Source organism: Notechis scutatus, chromosome 12 (assembly GCF_049901735.1).
Source record: "Notechis scutatus isolate UNSWTSFEM ecotype Mainland chromosome 12, rNotScu1.2, whole genome shotgun sequence".
Classification (NCBI taxonomy): domain Eukaryota; kingdom Metazoa; phylum Chordata; class Lepidosauria; order Squamata; family Elapidae; genus Notechis; species Notechis scutatus.
Window position 1 is genome coordinate 1,274,920 of NC_142020.1, and position 19,050 is coordinate 1,293,969.

At 54.1% G+C, this 19,050-nt stretch overlaps 1 protein-coding gene across 1 annotated transcript; it reads left to right on the forward strand.

Moving 5' to 3' along the window:
• Positions 1-7,103: 7,103 nt before the first annotated feature.
• On the forward strand, positions 7,104-12,550 carry LOC113425838 (heparan sulfate glucosamine 3-O-sulfotransferase 2). The gene is made up of 2 exons (XM_026688116.2): positions 7,104-7,658; positions 11,540-12,550. The coding sequence occupies exons 1-2, from the start codon at positions 7,189-7,191 to the stop codon at positions 12,156-12,158; spliced, it is 1,089 nt and encodes a 362-aa protein (XP_026543901.2). The 5' UTR covers positions 7,104-7,188; the 3' UTR covers positions 12,159-12,550.
• The last annotated feature ends 6,500 nt before the right edge of the window (positions 12,551-19,050 follow it).

A 19,050-nucleotide genomic window follows, 5' to 3' on the forward strand; every position in this document is an offset into this window, starting at 1 on the left:
GGGCCTGGCTAGTCTAGGGAAGAAGAGAAGGACCAGGGGAGGCATGATAGAGGTCTTCCAATATTTGAGGGGCTGCCACTGGAGGAGGGGGTCAAGCTATTTTCCAAGGCACCCAAAGGCCAGATGAGGAATAATGGATGGAAAATCAACAAGGGGAAATTCAACCTGGAAATAAGGAGAAATTTTCTGACAGTGAGAACAATCAACCCATGGAACCAAAGTTGCCTTCAGAGGTTGTGGGAGCTTCATCCCTGGAAGCTTTCAAGAAGAGACTGGACTGCCATCTGTCAGAAATGGTGTAGGGTCTCCTGCTTGGGGGGTTGGACTAGATGATCTACAAGGTCCCTTCCAACTCTGTTAATCTGTAAATCTGTAAATTTTGTCTTGAAATAAAAGCTACCAATTCCCCCCCTACCCCCCACCCCAGGCTCTTCTATCTCACAGTTCATGCCAGCTTCTCACCTTTATCAATCTCTTTACATCAGGAATATAATTTGTTTGTGAACCAACCTGTTTAAGTATTTGTATTTGTTTATTGAATATATATAGGTTCTGGGCAGTTCACTCTCTCCTCAAATTAAAAAAAATACCACAGAGTTTAACAACAAGAATCATTAAACAATAAAAACTATTAAATCCCTAAAAATCATAATCTGCAGGAAAGCACCATTCATTTTCTAACAGGCCAACCATTTTACAGGCTCTGCACCAATGTCACCAGATCCCCAAGCCCCATCTTAAGGCCTTTTGGGAGGCCATCAAGGTTGGGAGCAATCTGACTTGTGTGTGTGTGTGTGTGTGTGTGTGTGAGAGAGAGAGAGAGAGAGAGAGAGAGAGATCTTCCAAAGGATCACAGCAGAAGAGTCTCTATTCCTGAATCCCATCAGGTGCCATTACTTAATTAACAGAATAATAAATTAGAAGGGACCTTAGAGGTCTTCTAGTCCAACCCCCTGCTCAGGCAGGAGATCCTATACCATTCTGGACAAATGGCTGTCCAGTCTCTTCTTGAAAACCTCCAGGGATGGAGCCCCCACAACTTCTGAAGGGAAGCCGTTCCACTGGTTGGTTGCTCTCACCCTTAGGAAGTTTCTCCTCAATTCCAGGTTGCTTCTGTCCTTGATTATTTGCATCCATTGCCTCCTTGTCCTGCCTTCAGGGGCTTTGGAGAAGAGGTGGACCCCCTCCTCTTCTTTGGGGCAGCCCCTCAAATCCTGGAAGGCTGCTACCCTGTCCCGCCAGCCCTTCTTTTCTCTAGAGAAGCCAAATTCAGTTCCTGCAACCGGTCTTCGTGTGTTTTAGCCTCCAGGCCCCCAGTCCTCTTGGCTGCTCTTCTCTGCCCTCTTTCCAGAGTCTCAGTGTCTTTTTTGTACTGTGGTGAGCAAAACTGGATGCCGTAGCCTTCTAAGCCTGCCCTTACCAAGGCTTTATAGCGTTGCCGTGCTAACATTGATAGGATCCGCAGTCTGTCTTTCTGCCAGACCTGGCGGGATGACTAGAGGTGACCAGGGAGAGCCAGTCCCTCAAGTAACCCAGTGGGTAAGGCACCAGGCCAGAAACCAGGAGACCATGAGGTCATCAAGTCCTCCCTAGCTATGAAAGCCAACCGGGTGACTTTGGGCCAGTCCTTCTCTGTCTCAGCCCAACCCACCTCACAGGGTTGTTGTTGTTGTGGGGAAAAGAGGGGGAGGAGGAAGATATGTTGGAGATAAAGGTGAGATACAAACCAACAAACCAACAATTGGTAGAAGCAGAGAAAAGTTGGGGAGAAAGTGAACATTAGCGTCTTGGGAGTCAACATTACAGAAGAAGAAATTAGGCCATAGTTACAGGATCACAGGGTTGGAAGGGGCTTCAGGGATCATACCTTTTAATCCCCTGCTCAGTGCACGTTCTGCTAAAGCGTTTCAGACAAGTGGTTATCTGAGGGGAGCCGGTCCCAGCTCTTATCCTCAGGACAATTCTAATATCTAACACTAGCTCGATACCCATGTTTTCCTATGAAACTATGTGGTTAGGCTTAGTTTTTGGGGAGGAAAATAAGGTAAAAAAAATTCTGCCTCTGCCTACCAGCATTCATCAGTATTGAACTGGCTAGTGTCCTGTCAGAGTGTGAGAGAGTTGAGGGCTGTTTGGAAACTGAAAGAGTATTTGCTGTGTGAGCAAGAAGGAGACAGCAAGGAGCCTGGATGTGGCTTAACTGTTCTGGACTAAAGCCGCTTGGTGCTCTGAAACTGAAACTGAAACGGAAACTCCTCTCCTCTGCTTGTGTTTTGCCTTTGGAAGAGATTTCTTTTCAGGTGGAGAGGGGGAGTAGAGCTCCTTAGCATCAGAGAGTGTTAACAACAACAATAATAATAAACAAATAAACAACAATAATAATAATAATAATAATAATAATAATAATAATAATAATAATAATAATAATAATAATAATAATATGGAAATACTCTAAATGCTGTGATGGTCATTTTGAAAAATCCTTTCTTAGTGAGCACCTAGAAGCCAAGAGGAACATACATGGCAATTTTCAAGTTTGTAGGCTTTACGGTTCTGGAGATTTTGGGATGATGCGTGAGGGGCCTTTCGCTTTTATATTATATAGATAAATCTAAATGTCTCAATGTCTCAAAGGTGCTTTATTTGAAGAAGAAGCTTCTTGGATGAGATGTGAAATGTCTTCAAAGAAAAAGTCCAGTTGCCTCTTGAAAAAGAGGGGGAACAACATAGAGGTCAGGGCTCTCTCTTGGCTGTCATTCCCACCTTTCCTGCCATCTGTGAGTGGCAGGAAATGTGGGGAATGCAGGAAGGGATGTGGCCCCCCCCCCCGGGGGGGGTTCCTTTCCCCATGGAAGGCTGGGAAGGAGCTTTTCCTCCATCTGCACTGGGTGTTACGGAAGAAGGTTCTGAGCACAGCCTGGATTGTAGGGACCCCAAGCCTCTCTCTCTCTCTCTCTCTCTCTCTCTCTCTCTCTCTCTCTCTCTTTCTCTCTCTCTCTCTCGTGTGTGTTGTGTGTGTGTACACTTCATCCTTCACTCAAGCATCCATAGACACGGACAACATTCTTCCACACGTGCTACTCAGTGCCTTTCTCCATGTCCTTCCTGGAGCTCCATTCAAGGAGGTTGCCAGGCAGAGGCTAAGGGCTCTTCTGCCTGGATTCCTGCCATGAGCCCCCACCCCCAACTCTAGGATTCTCCGACACCACCACCCCGGCCTCTGCTGGGCTTGGTGGCCTCTTCCCTGATCTATTTTTGAATAATCTCCCAATGCCCTGGAAAGGTGTCATTCTTCCAATGGCTTCTTCCCACTTATTCTTTTACCAGTCCCTTGGATTATTTTTTGGTAATTTGGGGAAATGTGAGATTTTCGGCGCCTGTGGCATTGGGACAACTTCCTGTCCTCTCCCTCTTTCCTGGCTGACCCCAAATATTCTCCTGGCGGCGAGAGGGACAGGACGTTAACCATGTACGACAGTATCTAGTCCCTAGAGGCTGGGGTCCCTCTCCCTTGAGGGGGGACGCTGGAGGGGGTGAGAGCCCTTCCAAGCCAGGCAGAAAGATTTGCTCAGGAAACCTTCAGCGTAGGCAGCTGCGGGAAAGGCCTCCAGAGGAAGAGTCTGAAGAAGGCACCGCAAGGTGTGCTCCAGACAACCACAGGGTCTCCGCAGCCATGATCTCAGGTGAGCTGGATCAGACAAGGGCGCTCCACAGACAGGCCTGGGTGGGGCAGGAGATGTGCCAAATGCCCCTCACCAGGTGGGGTTGGGTGTACACGCCAGTCCCAGGGCCTTGTCCAAGTTCCCATTCATGTTTGGGGGAAAGAAATGGAGGGATTGTCTTTCGGATCTGCAGAAGACATAAAATTGGGTGGGACAAGAGGACCCAAGAAAGCCGAAATGATCCAAGATTAGATAAATTAGCTAAGGAAGTCAGTGAAGACAAGTGCAAAGGTTTTCCTTAGGATCCTCCTCCTCCCTGGCTCTGGATACTTGGGACGTTTAAGGACACGTTTCTTCAGATCCCTGGCTCCGTCTCCCCTCCCCTCCTCCAATGCTCCACTGCCCTGCCTGCCTCCTTCCCCCTCCCCTCCCATCTCGCCTTCAGAACAGGTGGCATTTCCAGAAGAGGGCCTTCTGGGACAGGACAGGAGCCCCCAGCTACCATCCCATAGAGCCCAAACTTGGCAACTTTAAGACTTGTGGACTTCAACTCCCAGAATTCTCCAGCCAGCCAGCCAGCCAGTGAAGTCCACAAGTCTTAAAGTTGCCAAGTTTGGAGACCCTGCCATTGAGCCTCGGTGGCACAGTGGTCAGAGTGCTGTACTGCAGGCCACTTCTGCTGACTGCCGGCTGCCTGCAATTTGGCAATTCGAATCTCACCAGGCTCCAGGTTGACTCAGCCTTCCGTCCTTCCGATGTGGAGAAAACGAGGACCCAAAATTGTTAGGGGCAATAGGATGACTCTGTAAACCGTTTAGAGAGGGCTGGAAAGCCCTGTGAAGCGGCATAGTAGTCTATGGCTAGTGCTGTTGCTATCCCCGCAGCCCAGCAGGACGCCGACTGGCTCCCTCCGCCTTCTGGCCCAGTTCAGCAGCCCTGCATTACCAAAGCAGGAATTCTCCCATTTCCTCCCAGTTCAGAGCGTGGTGGCTGTGATCTTCCCCAGCAGCCCCCTTTATTTTCCTACTGGTGTCACTGAGTACAAGTGGGTGCAAAGGGCCGGAGGGGCAGCAGGAGCCCTTCCCAGGATGGAGATGAGCCACTGGCCAGCCACCTGCTCCAGCCCCTAGGCAGCAGCTGGAGTTGGGGATTAGGAACCAAATTAACGATCAAGGCGGGGTGTTTCTGCCAGGCCTCTGCAGGGCACTGGGTCTTCGCAGAGGGCAGCTGAGGACAATGGAGGGGGGGCAGATCTTCCCAATAATGCTACCCACCTGCCCCACAACTGCTCCTCAGCCATGACCAGCCTTGAAAAGCCCCACCCGCCAGCCCTTGCGCTCTCTCACTTGCTCTCCATTCCGGCACAGCCCCTCCTTCCTCTCCCATCCCACCTGCCTGAGCCAGAGCCTTCAGGATTCGAACACACAACCTCTACTGGCCCTGCCGGAAGTTTCAGAGCTTTGGTTTCATTTTCCCTTCTTTTGCAGATGAACCGCTTGCCTTCGGAAAGGCTTGGAATCTGTTTTCAGTCTCCTCCTCCTGAAGGCCAGGCAAGGAGGAGGGAGGGAGGCTGGTCCCCTGCAAGGCCAGCCCCACCTCCGCCTGTGCATCTCCCTTCCTTTCAGAAGAACCCTCAAACTTTCCTGGTGGGGGATTCAAGCCCCCAACCCACGTTACTTCTGGGAGGGAGGGAGGGAGGAGGGAACACTCCCCCCAGAGCAGCCCCCTTCATACCACCGCACCCCCTGCTAAGACTTTTGCCCCACCCCCAAGCTCCCCCTCCTCTGGATTTGCCATTTGGCCCCGCTCTACGCAGAGATTTACTAGATGTGGCAGCCAGTAAATTCAAAGTGCCCGTGAGCCCCTCCTGGGGATATCCAGTTTCTGCATCGCATTAGCTCTTTAATTTGTTTTTCAAAGATTGGTTTATTTAGAAAATGAACCACAGAGGAAACTAGCAGGCTGGGAGGCTGCACCCCTGCTTTCCCCTCCAAGGAGCAACCAGAAAATCCCTACAACTTGGTGCTTAGCTTGAAAACGGGCTCATTCCCTCGAAAAAGGTGAAAGGGGATAACCTCTGGGAGAAGGGGGGGAGGTTAAGGAGACTGACAAGTTTTTTTTCCATATTGGGGGGGGGGACGGATGGGGGCTAGGAATGGCTGTCTCCCTTATGGCATCCACCCCACCCCACCCCCCACCTTCCAGATCCCAGTCATCCTCTCAAAGCTGCACAAGGCTAATAATGGTTGCAAGCTGGGTCACTAATGAGTGGATCTATTAAACTCTGCCCAGCGTAGTGATGCAATTAAAACTTTGCCCCAATTAAACCTAGGTAATTAACAGGATTGACATTTATGGAGCGGTGGTGTCAGCGCAGCAGAGGCAGGAATGAGACCAGCCCTGGACAGCCAGCAGGGAGGGGGGGATGCAGCAGCTCCGCCCATCCTGAGAGGATTAATCCCAAACCACCTCAGTAATCAACTGGTAGGATTACAACTCTTCCTTCCCTCTTGCTGCCCCACCCAGCCACAACCGCCCCCTTCCCTGTCTGGGCTCTGCTTTGTGCCAGGGGAGCCTGCTCAGAACTGACCTTCCACAAGGGACCCTTTGCACAACCAGGGCAGATTGAGACCCACCCACTTTGCTTCGGGGGTGGGGGGAGGCTGTCAGGGGAGTCCCCCTCCGCCCTTTCTGGCAAGGTAGTCCTCCTCCGTTGGGCACAGCGACGCCCCCCCAGCTGGATCCTTCGGGGCAGCGAAGAGTCCCTCCGCCTGGGGTCACCTCCCTGCAGAGGGCACCGCTTGGGGAAAAGCCCACCCGGGGAGCCCCTCCCTGGGTGCCGGGTTAAATGGGGGTGGGGCTGCCTTAGAGGGACCGGCGGCTCTCGGTCCAGAGGGGGCCTGGCGAGCTCCTGGCCCGGCCGTGGCTGCTCTCCCAGCCCTGCTCCGCTGCCCCCGCAGAAAGCAGCTTGAGCGCTCCCACTCCGGGCCTTGGGGCGCCAGCGTCGGGCAGCCCCTCCTCGCCTCTAGGCCGGGCTCGGAAGCGGAGCCGTCGGAGGAGCTCAGCAGCCCGACGATTTGGGCGACTCGAGACCCAGCGGCGCAGGGACGAAGGAGCCGGGATTGCGGCCACCCCCGACCCGGAGCTGCCCCAGGCAGCGCCCGGTTAAGCGGGGCCGCCCCCGCCGACAGCCGCGAAGAAGAGGCTCCTCGCTCGCTCGTTCCCGGGCGGGTCGCCCTCCGCTCCGAGGCTCCCTGCAGCCCCCGGCTGGCAGCCCTCGGGCAGGCGGGCAGCACCGCCCCGCGGGAACCCGCGCTCTGCCCCCGCGGCCACTCGGGGCGGGGGCTCAGCCTGCCAGCAGCGGCGGAGGCGGCTCCGGCTCGGCTGACGTCAGGCGGCCCCTTAAAGAGGCGCCGCAGCGGGAGCGGGTCGGTAGTGGCGGGCCGCCGAGCTCGTCGGCCCCGCGCGCCCCGACCCCGCCGCTGGTGCCGGCCGGAGAGCCGTGGCCGCCGCCGGCGATGGAGCCATGGCGCTCGGCCGGCGGAGGCGGCGGCGGCTGCGGCGCTGCCGGGCGCTGCTGCTGGGCGCACTGCTCTCGCTCTCGGGCACCTGCCTCTGCTACAGCCTGCTGCTCCTCTGCTGCGCCCCCGAGCCGCCCCCCGCCGCCGCCGCCGCCGCCCGCTGCCCGCCCGCCCTGCCCGCCGCCGCCCGCAAGAAACTTCTGCAGAAGTGGCGCGCCTGCCCCGCCGCCGCCGCCGCCGCGCCGCCCTCGGCCCGGGACCCGCCCGCCCCCTCGGCCCGGCCGGCGGGAGACGGGAGCAGCCGGGCCAAGGCGGCCGTGGCCAAGCGGCTCCCGCACGCGCTGATCGTGGGCGTCAAGAAGGGCGGCACCCGCGCCGTGCTGGAGTTCATTCGCGGCCACCCGGGCGTGCGCGCCCTCGGCACCGAGCCCCACTTCTTCGACCGGCACTACGAGCGGGGCCTGGAGTGGTACAGGTGAGGCGGCTGGGCGAAGCGCGGGGACCGGGGGTGGAGAGCCGCCCAGCAGCCCCTTCCCGTCGCGCCGGTCCGTCCGTGCGCGGCGCTTTGCTCCCTGTCGGGGCCGGAGCGTCAGATGCTCGCAGCGCTGCTCCGCGCCTCGGGCTCGACCGCGACCCGACTGCTTGACCGGCGGCCGCCGCGCGTTTTCCGAGGCGCCCCGCCGACCCTCCGCGCGCGGGCTGAGGCGGCGGCGGAGGAGAGCGGCGCTTCTGTTCCCCGTCCGCCCCACGTTTCGCGCCCGAGAGCTCCGCTGGCAGGCTGGGAGCCCCTGCAGGGGCCTCGACGGCTCCGCTCGGCTGAGAAAGGGAGCCGAAGGGCCGGCGGGCTCTGGGCCGGCTTCCCCGGGAATCCTCGTCTAAGCAGGCGGGGAGAATCTGCTTTTCCGACTGGTGCCACTCCGCCCCCTTCCCCCCCGAAAGCCCACTTACCTTCTTCCCACCTGAACCCCCAGAGTTGCCCGGGAACCCGCCTTCCTCCGGGGTAGGTAGGAGTGAGATTCCCAGCCCGGGCGGCCCAGGCGCGGCGGTTGGCCAAGGAGGTCTCCAAATCCCGGACGTGGATTCCGCCCCCACCCAGTTCGAGCTCGGCTGCCTCACTCCGGGCGCTTCCACGCCTGCATTACGCCCTCCGCCAAAGCCCTCCGAGGGCGCGTGCAGCCTTCGCCTGTCTTGGCTCAAAATGCTGAGAACGCGGCTCCAAGCCGGCTGCGGCTCTGACGGCACCAAGATCCTCTCCGCCTCCGTTTGGCACCAAAGGGAAGGCAGCGAGAGGAGAGGCAGCCTGCACTCCAGCTGGTCTGATCTTGAAGAGGAAACCTTTCCTCTGCTAGGACAGGGGGGGGTGGGGGGTGGACTGGTTGATCTCTAATGTTCTCGTGGGTTCTGATCGTAAGCTGAGATTTCCCTTCAGGGGTCATGGGAGCCCAAAGGAGGCATGAGGTGAGGGGTTGGGCGACCAGCCTTGCCCTGGAAGGGGCTCAGTAGAATGAGGGGCATTTTTATTGCAAGGGCTCCAGCTGGTGGGCCTTGGTTGTGGGAAGCGAGTTCAGGAGCCAACCTTGAAAGCATCTTCTGTGGAGGTTCCCGTGGTCTTCTAGATTGGCTCCTTCAAAAGCCACGGATGGAACTGCCTGCTGCTGCTGCTGAAGTTCCCCACTCAGCCATTCCATTGGACTAATATTTCTTTCAAGGGAAAACCTCCTCTAGTCTTGTTTAGCCCATTGCTCTTTCTACAGGGCCAGGATCTCCCGTGGGACCCATACACCCACCGGCTTTTGCCTTGAAACAGAGAGCAAACTGTGGGATGATGGGAGGGGCCTCTGGGCCTCTCCAGCCCCTTCCCCAGGTGGGGCCTGAGCCATCGTAGGGAGAATCTCTTTCACCCCAGGCAAGGGGCTTTCTGCTCAGAAACTTTGGGCCTCAGGGCAGGAGGCAAAGCTGCTTCAAAGTCCATAAGCCACGCTCATCTTGCCTTCAGTGTTCATTGCCCACATTCCCCCCCCCCAATGGGGCCAGCTTCCTCGTGCCTTCAATCAGAGCATGAAGGGACCTTCCATGCTGCTCGTTGTGCCTGAGTAAAAGTAGCATTTTCCTTCTTAAAGTAGTCCCAGCCAACCACAGTGGTCGGGCATGTACATTTGTTATGTAGTCGCCTGTCCCCTTGGAGGCAAAATCACCTGCTCTCCCCCCTCCCCCCCCCACCAGAGTCACTAAGAAGTGCAAGGCCCCTCCCCTCTGAAATCAGCATTAGCTGCCTCCCACCAGTCATTGGTCTCCTGGCATTGGCACTTGGCATTAGCCTCGGTTCTCTAACCAGGCAGAGCAGGAGGGCAGAGGGATCCATTTGAATTGGAAAAGGAGAAGCCGTATTTCTGTGCTGTTCCACTTCAACAGCATTCTGAAATGAGCCTTTCCTTTAGATTAGCCTTTTCCCCTGATTGCCTCATTCAGAAAATAAGGAGCTGGTTGGGCTTCCTTTGCCAGTTTCCTTGCATTGTCAGTTTCAAGCACTCCCAACTGCCTCCCCGAACAGGCAGGAGCAGGGGGGGGGGGGGCATTTCCCTACTGGTTGCAAAAGGGAAGGAGGAAGCCGCCCCAGACTGGTTCCCCCCAGCAGAGTCCCCAGCCAGGAGCACCGAGAAGAGAGGCAGTGCAGGGCCCCGGGGCCCCGTTGTGGTTTCCTAACAGATTGGGAACAGGGATTTGGTTCTTCCAAACAAGAGGGGGCTGAAATGGCCCAGCATTTGAAAGCCCAGGCGGAGTCTGCGTTGGCTCTCCGGTTCAGGAGCAGCATTTTAATGGTGGCTGCTACCCGCAGCATCTGGTGGGTCTCTATGGGCCAGACCAGTGCAGGGGAATCCTAGAAGCCATCCAGTCCAAACCCCCCACTTGATGCAGAATCACCTGCGTGAGAAACATCTCTCACAGATATTCAGCCTCTCTTTGAAGTCTTCTGGCAGAGAAATCCCTGGGTCCCAAAGTTCCACCGGCTGTCAGTTGGTACAATTGGGAGGCTCCTCCCCTCGCCCTCAGCAGAACCAACCTGATATCCTTTCTTGACAGAGTGACCATCCTCGTTGGAATAGTGTGCCTTGCATGAAATTCTAGCAGATTTTATGCCAAAGTGTGGTTTGCACTCTAGTTGGTAGATCACAAGCCGTACTTGTGCCAAATGCCAGTTCTAGGTGGCACCACCGAATAATGTCAGCATCAAGAGAGGATTATTATTCTATTCTGAGCTGAACAAACCACCCTGGAATAATTGTGCCCACACAGAATTTTAGGAAGGATATTAGCAAACTGGGTCATATCCAAAGAGAAAACAAGATGACCAGAGGCTAGAAGGAAATTTTTATGCAGGACTGTTTAAAGATCTGGATATGTTTAGCCTGGAGAAGAGAAGAGTGTGGAGCAGTCTTGAAGCAGCTGCCTTCAAGTATCTGACAGATACTTGATGGAGAAGATGGGCCAACTTTTTCAGGGAAGTTCCAGAGGACGGGGCAAAAAAAAAAACAGCTTTAAAATAAGCAGATCCTGGTTGGGTAACAGAAAAGTTTTCTTCGTGGTTAGAGCTATTCAGCAGTGGAACAGGCTTCCGTTGAGGGAGATATTTAAAGACAAGTTAGATGGTCATCATGGATGGAACGTTTACTGGTCAAGGAATCCAATGAGAACGGGGGTGTCAAACTCAAGGCCCAGGGGCTGGATCTGGCCCACGGGCCCACCCTGGAAACAGCCAAGGACTGTGGTGCCTCTGCCAATGAAAAGGGAGCTCGGGAGGGCCAGAGGGCTGCAGGAGGCCGTCACAGCCGAAAACGGAGCCTCAATGAGTGACATCGACTTGGCCGTGCCCCCTGCCCTCCTCCCCCCCTCCCGAAGTCAAACACAATCCTGATGCGGCCCTCAATGAAATCGAGTTTGACACCCCTGAATTAGAAGATCCCAGATTCCTTGGTTGTGTTTTGAAAGATGCTAGAGAGGGTTTGATTCATAATGGGCCGTCTCTGCTTTGAAGTTATTTATTTTACTTTTGCAAGTGATGGTTTGATTGTTGTTTAGTTTTTATGGCTACTATGGATTTTTAAAATTGTTTTCCATTTGTGTGCTAACTACTGTGCCATTGATCGCGGCAGAATACAAACAATATAGTGACCTGGTTATGCAGAATTGTCTCTTCGAGGAGATGCTCAGCTGGAGGGAATCACCTCCGCAAGAGCAAAGAGGCAAAAGGGGTTTCTCACAGAGATCCTTGGGAGGCCGAGGTGGCGGTGGAGGAATTCCTCCTGTCCTGTCACTCCTCCCCCTTGTTCCTCACCTCTTTGGGCCCTTCCTTTGCAGGCACCTGATGCCCCGCACCCTGGACAGCCAGATTACCATGGAGAAGACCCCCAGCTACTACATCACCCGGGAAGCTCCCCAGCGGATCTTCAACATGTCCCGGAACACGAAGCTGATTGTGGTGGTGAGGAATCCGGTCACCAGAGCCATCTCGGACTACACCCAGACCCTCTCCAAGAGGCCGGACATCCCCACCTTCGAGGGGCTCTCCTTCCGCAACCGCAGCCTCGGCCTGGTGGACACTTCCTGGAGCGCCATCCGCATCGGCCTCTATGCGCTGCACCTGGAGAGCTGGCTCCAGTACTTCCCGCTCTCCCAGATCCACTTCGTCAGTGGGGAGCGGCTCATCACGGACCCCGCGGAGGAGATGGCCAAAGTGCAGGACTTCCTGGGCCTGAAGCGGCTCATCACCGAGAGCCACTTCTTCTTCAACAAGACCAAGGGCTTCCCCTGCTTGAAGAAGGCCGGGAGAGGCACTCCACCCCGCTGCCTGGGGAAATCCAAAGGCAGGCCTCACGTCCAGATTGACCCAGATGTGCTGGAGCAGCTACAGGACTTCTACCGCCCCTACAACATCCGCTTCTACGAGGCCGTGGGGCGAGACTTCCGGTGGGAGTGAGAGAGGCCTTGGGGGCAGGGCGGACAGGCTGAGCAGCCGCTTCAGCTCTCCAGCCGTCTGCCTTCGTTCTGGCTGTGGGTGACCATCCAGCGGGCCAAAGTCCAGCCCTCGAGCCGGGGCCACTGCAGTACACGGCCATCCTGCTGGCTTGGTGGGGCCTTCAGGAACTTTTCAATGGTGCAATCAGGGTATGGGAGGCCCAAGGATGGATTTTATTTTTCATAATGGTATAGAAAGAGAGTTTATAAAGGCCACTATGTAAGCACTAAGGGCACATGCTTCCTAGCTCTGCGGTCCTTCCATGAAACCTCAGAGATGCCCCCTTGTATGAGGGCCCCCATCCCTCACCCCCCGGCTGTTTTGCCCCCTGAATAAAGCACAGATTTCTGCTATTACGGGTACTTGAGGCCCAGCCTATGGCTTCTCCCAGAGTCTCTCTTGTCTCCTCTTCCTGTGAAATAAGTCCCACCCAAAGGACACCTGGCAGACACCAGCATTGCTGGGAGAAGAGGGCAGGGGTTCAATGGGCTGCTTTCGTTCCTCCCACAGGTACGGGGGAGGGTGGGCATGTATTTCAGCCTTAGCTGAGAGAAACTGTCTTTCTCAGCTCCCGAGGAGCACTGTGTGTGGCCCAGCCAGTTGCTGGAGCACCTTCTCCAGTTGCCTAGTATGCCAAATTCTGCCACCACCTGCCACGGCCAGGAGTGCTGAGCTGCGTTTCCAGTCCTTCTGTGCATCTGCTGCCCTCAGCAGCCTTGCCACCTCCATCTCAGAAGGCTGTGGCTTCTCATTGGCACACAGTAGCCGGCAGCTCCTTCCCAAAGCAGAAGGTCCCTGGCAGCCAGTCGCTTGTTCTGCTCATTCTCCTTTGCTTGCCTCCGCAGCCAGAGACAGACCAAGTGTCAGGGTTCCGGCGATTGCCCTAATTAAATCCTGATCCTAGAACCAGGCTTCAAAAGAATCCAAAAGATTTATTAGGAGCAACATGTTGACATTGACCCGTATGAAGCCAACTCTGCCACATGTAATTTACGGTCACCCGTGATCCTGTTTCCCCCCTACCCCCTGGGTGTGTCATAAATCAGATTCTCCAACAAAGCATGTTCAAGGCCTGGGTGTCATCAATCACAGTCTCCAATGAAGGATTTTCCACGGGTAGTAGATCCTACCCGGTAGCTTAAGCTACAATCTTTGTAAGATAAGCGTGGAATGTACATCTGGTTTTAATTGCTGTAGGTTCCCCCCCCCTCCTGCTTATGGCAACTTGAAAACAGACATAGGGATGCTTTATGAGTTGACACCAAGTCATTCAAGGGGTTTCCAGACTGGCCATCTGGACCCTCTGCCGGGGGAGAGCAGCAGTCACGGGGAGGCATGTCTCAGCTGCCACCAGCCAAGAGCCAGGGATGGTCTCCCTCCAAAGAGCTCCCATTTCCACCTGCATTCCAGGCTTCCTGTTTTAAGGCTGATTGGAGCAATGCAAGTGAGGGGGTCCCGGTGCAGCTGCTTACAACATCTCAAAGATTTACTGCTCTGTGTGTGTGTGTGTGGTGTAAAGAAGAGGGACCAATCCCCCTTGCAGAATATCAGAAACAGCACCCACAACCCCTTGGAATGAAGGACTGTCAGAGGTCTCCTCTGATGGATATTCAAGATTTGTGCCTCTCTCTCTCTCTCTCTCTCTCTCTCTCTCTCTCTCTCTCACACACACACACACACACACACACTTGTTTCCAACAGGCTGCCGAGCTGCTTCCAGGGCCTTCCTTCTGGGGCCTCTGTTTCTCCACCAGCTTTATAGAGTTCACATTGTTACAGATTGGGAGACTCTCCTTAGGCTGCAGACTCCGAGGCTGACCAGGTCCTGCCTCAGCCCCAGATCCATCTGCCAGGAGGTGGGCCTCTCCCTGCCCGGCTCAGGGGGTTGCTTACAAGGCTCCCCCGTCAGCTCAGTGGCGCCTGCCTCCCCTGCCCTCCCTCGGGGCTGCTACTGCCTTGGTGGTGGGCTGGGCTGCCCAGCATGCAGCTCTGGAGGCACCCTAAACCCCCTTGGCTCCAGCCTCTCCACTTCATGCCTTCCTCCAGCTCCATTGGTTGGATGCAAAGCAGACAGAGCAGAGCCTTTGGCAGTCCAGAGCGGGGCTTCTTCTGGGGCAGTAGCCCCAGTTCTCTCCGTCAGGCCTGAGGCTTGGCAAAACTTTTGCTTTGGGGAGATGGGCAGGTTTGGCCGCCCCTCCCAACCTCAGGGAGCATCTTTTAGCTCCGAGGAAGAAGTTACACCGGCTGGGCTGCCCTTCCCAGTGGGGCCCAGGGAGAGGAGAGCCCCACGGCTGGGCAGGAGGGCCCCCTGCTCGACCTCAGGGGTTGCCAAGGCTGCCCCGGTGCAAAAGATCCCGAATCCATCTTTTCTGGCCAGCCCCTCCTCTTGTACGATTTCAATCTTACCTTTTTCAATCTTCCTTGCTGTTTGCTGCAATCATGTCTTGATTTTTTTTAAAATCAGCTATTATATTTTGCCAGTTTAGTGGATCCCTGTGACACGGTAAGCTCTGAAAATCAGGCCCCAAAGCTTAATCCTTCGGTTCCTGTTTTCCCTTTATAATGGCCAAAGGCTGGGTTGGTGGCCTGTGACGTCGTCGCCTTCTCTACTCCAGGAAGAGACCCGGAGAGCCTTGACTGGGCATTTCAAAGCCTGGCTGTATGGTGGTAGGGCATCCACAGGGCAAGGCTTTCCTATGGCATGCTGGGCATCGGTTGATTTGAGAGACTTGGGGCATCCCCTCCATGGAATGAAGGCAGGTAAGAGTTGACTTCCTCTTGGGGCAGCTTTTTCCTGCAGGCATGTTATCTGCCCTAGTGCAGAATTATTTCCCTATTTCTAGCTTAAAAACAGAACAATTCCGTGGACCTCAGGCACCACTTGATAAGGTAGATAATGAACTCTGCTTCCTGGAGTTTGGGCACCACTTTATTCAAATGCCTCAAATCCCACCCACCCCAGTTAGTGCTACAGATCGTGAAGTCAAGCTAAACTTCATCTTCTACCCCCCCTACCCCCCGCCCCCGAGCAATGCCTGTCCTGCCTGATCCCCTGGAAAGTGGCAAAATGTCATATAAGGGCACCGTGGCAAAGTGGGAAAAGGACTTGGCACAATCAGCTTTCTCTGTTACTTTCCTTCCCAATAATAGTTGCTAATGGCCTTTGGTCAAACCTAAGAATGTTAAGCTTGTTAAGCTTCTACTTAATTTGTCTGGGAGATTTTCAGTCCTTGGTACAGAGTAACTATTAAGTTTAGCAACGAGGCTGCTTTTTTCCTTTTAGGATCAGCTATAAAACTTGATTTTTTTCCCCCTCTTGGCTTGAATGTGAAAAAATCGGAAGCCTCCTTTTAATAATTTTATTAAGTTTATGAAGATATCAAATACAAGAGAAAATGAAAATAGTTGGGAAATGGGGGAAGAGAAAGGGAAGAGAAAGAAGGGTAGGGTAAAGGGGGGAAAGAAAGAAAAATGTTGACTTCAGTCTCTTTTTAGTGCAGTAGGGTAGGATAGTAACAATAGTGCCTTAACGTTTTTGCCTTTACATACTAATATATACTAGCCCAGGGGTCTCCAACTTTGGTAACTTTAAGACTTGTGGACTTCAACTCCCAGAGTTCCTCAGCCAGGGCTGGGATGGGGAGGGGTCATTAAAAGGAGACAGATAAAAACTCCCCAATGGCTAAGAAATCATTAGGGACCTGCTTTCCTTCGTGGGCTGATAAGCTTCCATTTGAGCAGACAGCTGTGAGTGTTCCTTCTTGCCAGCCCCTTTTCTCTCTCTCTCTCTTTCCAATTTTAGAAGCCTCTTTCTCTGTAACCTCTCTATAACTTCTGCTTGTGTCTCCAAAGAATTCCTGCGGGTGAGGGAGGCTGGTCTCTTTATGCAAGAGCTGGGATTGCACCAGCCCTGCTGCTTCCCACGTTTGCCCTGGTTTTCTCTTGCTTAGAAAAACCCCACCTGCCTGGCCAGCCCATTTGCCCAGCGGCCCTGCTGTTGACTTGTGCCAGCCACAAAGCAAGGCATGTTGCTTGGTGCACAGCCAGAGAGAATTTATGGCCAAATTTAATGGTCCGTTTTATGGGAGCCAGCAGCCCTAATTGAATGTCAAGGGCTGCGTGGAATGGCCATCGGAGGAAGCAGCCGCCTCGCGGCTCTCCTGCAACGGGGCTTCCTTGCTCAGATGGCTTCGTGGTTTTAACAGCACCCCCTCCTCTCCGCGTCCTGGGTAAGGTCCTCAGGTTGGTGCGCCCAATTAAACTAATTGACTAGAGGCAGAGAGACGCTGCGGGCTCTGATCAGAGTTTTGAAGCACCCGCAGAATGAAAAATGCACGCTGGCGGGGGACACATCTGGCCATTGAGGCTGAGAGGAGAAGCTCCTCTTGGGTTCCTCCTCCACCTACACACACACACGCACACACACAGAGTGTCCAGGCTCTCCCCCTGCATCTGGTGATTTAACATTTTGTGGCATCTTTTCCAAACATGTTAAAGGAAAACCAAGTCCTACTTTCTGATCAGAGTAGATTGCTGAGGAAGGAACAGGGACTCAATCTCCCAGGGAAGAAGTTTGAGGAACCATGAAGCCCCTTCTTGGCCAACTAATCACGGGAGAAGAAGGCATCTCCTGAGGTCCCAGCTGAATGGGATCTGTCCAGACAGGCAGGCAGCCCTGCCCTTCCCACTAGGCCTGGGAGAGCAAAGCGTTTCGGAGTGGGGCAGGAAGAAAGGCAGAGAAACCGGAGCAGAGCAGGTCCAGGCAGGCAGCTGAGCACTGCGGGGAGATTTCTTCCCAACGGAAGGCCACTCTTTGCATCACCCGGAGGGCCTTGGCTTGCAGCCCCGTCGGGCAACTGGAAGGTGCAGCTGTGGCCGTGGGAGACCCCAGAGACCTCCTCTGAATGTGCTTCTGGCAAAGGAGCTTCACTGGGAAAAGCCAAGTAACAGGAGGCCTGCACAGATTGCTCCACTGATGGGCTCCTGGCCTGAGAGTTGGCTGGAGGGAAAAGCAGAGTTGCAGCCCAAGCTGTCTTGAGGAAGGAGGGTGTGTGGGTGGGTGTGCGCGTGCATGAGCATTAACATGTACATGCTGAGCCCCATGTAGCTTGCAAATAAGAAGGCAAGTCAGACTCTATGCAAGTGTCATTAATCTCTGGGGTAAAAACAGAATCTTGAAAATGGTACAGATACATTTCCTTTTGGCTGATAGTGACTTAATGAAGGCAGAATGGCTTCCTCGCCATGTCTCCCTCCTCTGAATCAGGTGGCCTCTTTTCTCTCAGAAGCCCCCCTCCTCCGGCTCTGCTCTCTTCCTACAGCACATGTGTCTGATGGAGCTGCCACCAGCCTCCCATTCGGTTCGGTCCCAGGACAGTCGCTAGCCTAATTCTGGGGGTGTTGTTGAAGCTGCAGCCATCTTGTGCCAATTCTGAGTCCCTGCAACGGGGTGCATTCCAAAGAAGTCCCTCCTTTCCTGGAAAGCAGCCAGCAGCATCCCTGCCTCAACTGAAGGGCAACCCGAGCTCTGGCAAAAGCACCAGGAAGTTTCTGAGTATCTCAGCCATGGAGCCTCCTCCAGATGTTGTGCGGGGGGTGGTGGTGGAGGACAAGATGTTCCAGAAAAACCAACTCTAACACCAAAACACCAAGTCAAGCATTTTCTCACAGTTCCATTTTGTTAGAGTTGTCATGCTGGCACACCTGGGAAAACCCAAATCTGAGAGTTGCAGGTTTTCCCTCAATAATTGAAAATCAAAGACCCCTCCCCTGCACCCCTCAGTCCATCACATGGCCCAATCACCACCCATCCCAACTTGAGACATCCTCTAGCCACTCCTTGTCCAGGTGCAGGATGACATGACCTCAACTCTAAAGAGGAATGCTATCATGTCTAACTATATACACTCTAAGAAATCCCCCCCTTCCAATTTCCCAGGCACAGGAATGTGGCAGTTGGAAGCTTCTGGTGCTAATATGGCTTCCAAAGCTGACACGAGACATGCCTGGCTAGAAAAGATTTTGCCTTCCTGAACTCAGACACTCTTGCAAACAAATTGCACCTCTTAGCAAGGGGAGAAATAAAGGGATGCACTCGGTCAAGGATTGCAAAAATGTACCTGCAGTAGTTAAGCACTGACGAATAATGAATTTGTCATCCAACTGATAAATAGCCTACAGAACTACCAGAGGGAAAGTGGTTTGTCTTCATCCAGAGCTCCAGGAGGAACAGAATGGTGGTTCACAATTTTGTGTAGCCTTTTCCCTGCCCACCTTAGCCATGAAAAGTTAGCTGGGTGATTTTGGGACAGCCTGAGCCCAACTCAACTCACGGGGTTGTTCTTGTGGAGAAAATAGGAAGAAGGCGTGTTGGAGATGTTCACTGCCTTGAGTTATTTGTAAAAATAATAAAGACAGAAAATGAATGAATGAATGAAATAAACCTTCACCCTTGTCCCATTCAGACATGTCTAAAACCAAGTCTAGCTGGCCAGATCCATGTGAATTCCAGAAGAATCGAAGCAAGACAGACCATGCCCAGCACTTTATGTGACATGATGGCTGCAGGTTGGCAGCTGGTCCTGTTCTTCTACCACCTGGTTCTTTCCCACTTGAGGTCCTCCGGGTCACAGGGAAGCCATTGCTCATTCTGAGAATATTTCCTGTCATGAGAATCGGGCTTGGCCCAGAAGCTGACATCCACACAGCCAGTTACAACTTTGAAGAAAAATAAACAACTAGCTACGCAGGGTGGGAGATCCAGATTCAAGGCTATTGACCTCATGACCTGCTGACCCTCAAGGGACCTGGGATGTAAGCAGGAGGGCTAAGGATTTGCCTTCTCTCTCTCTCT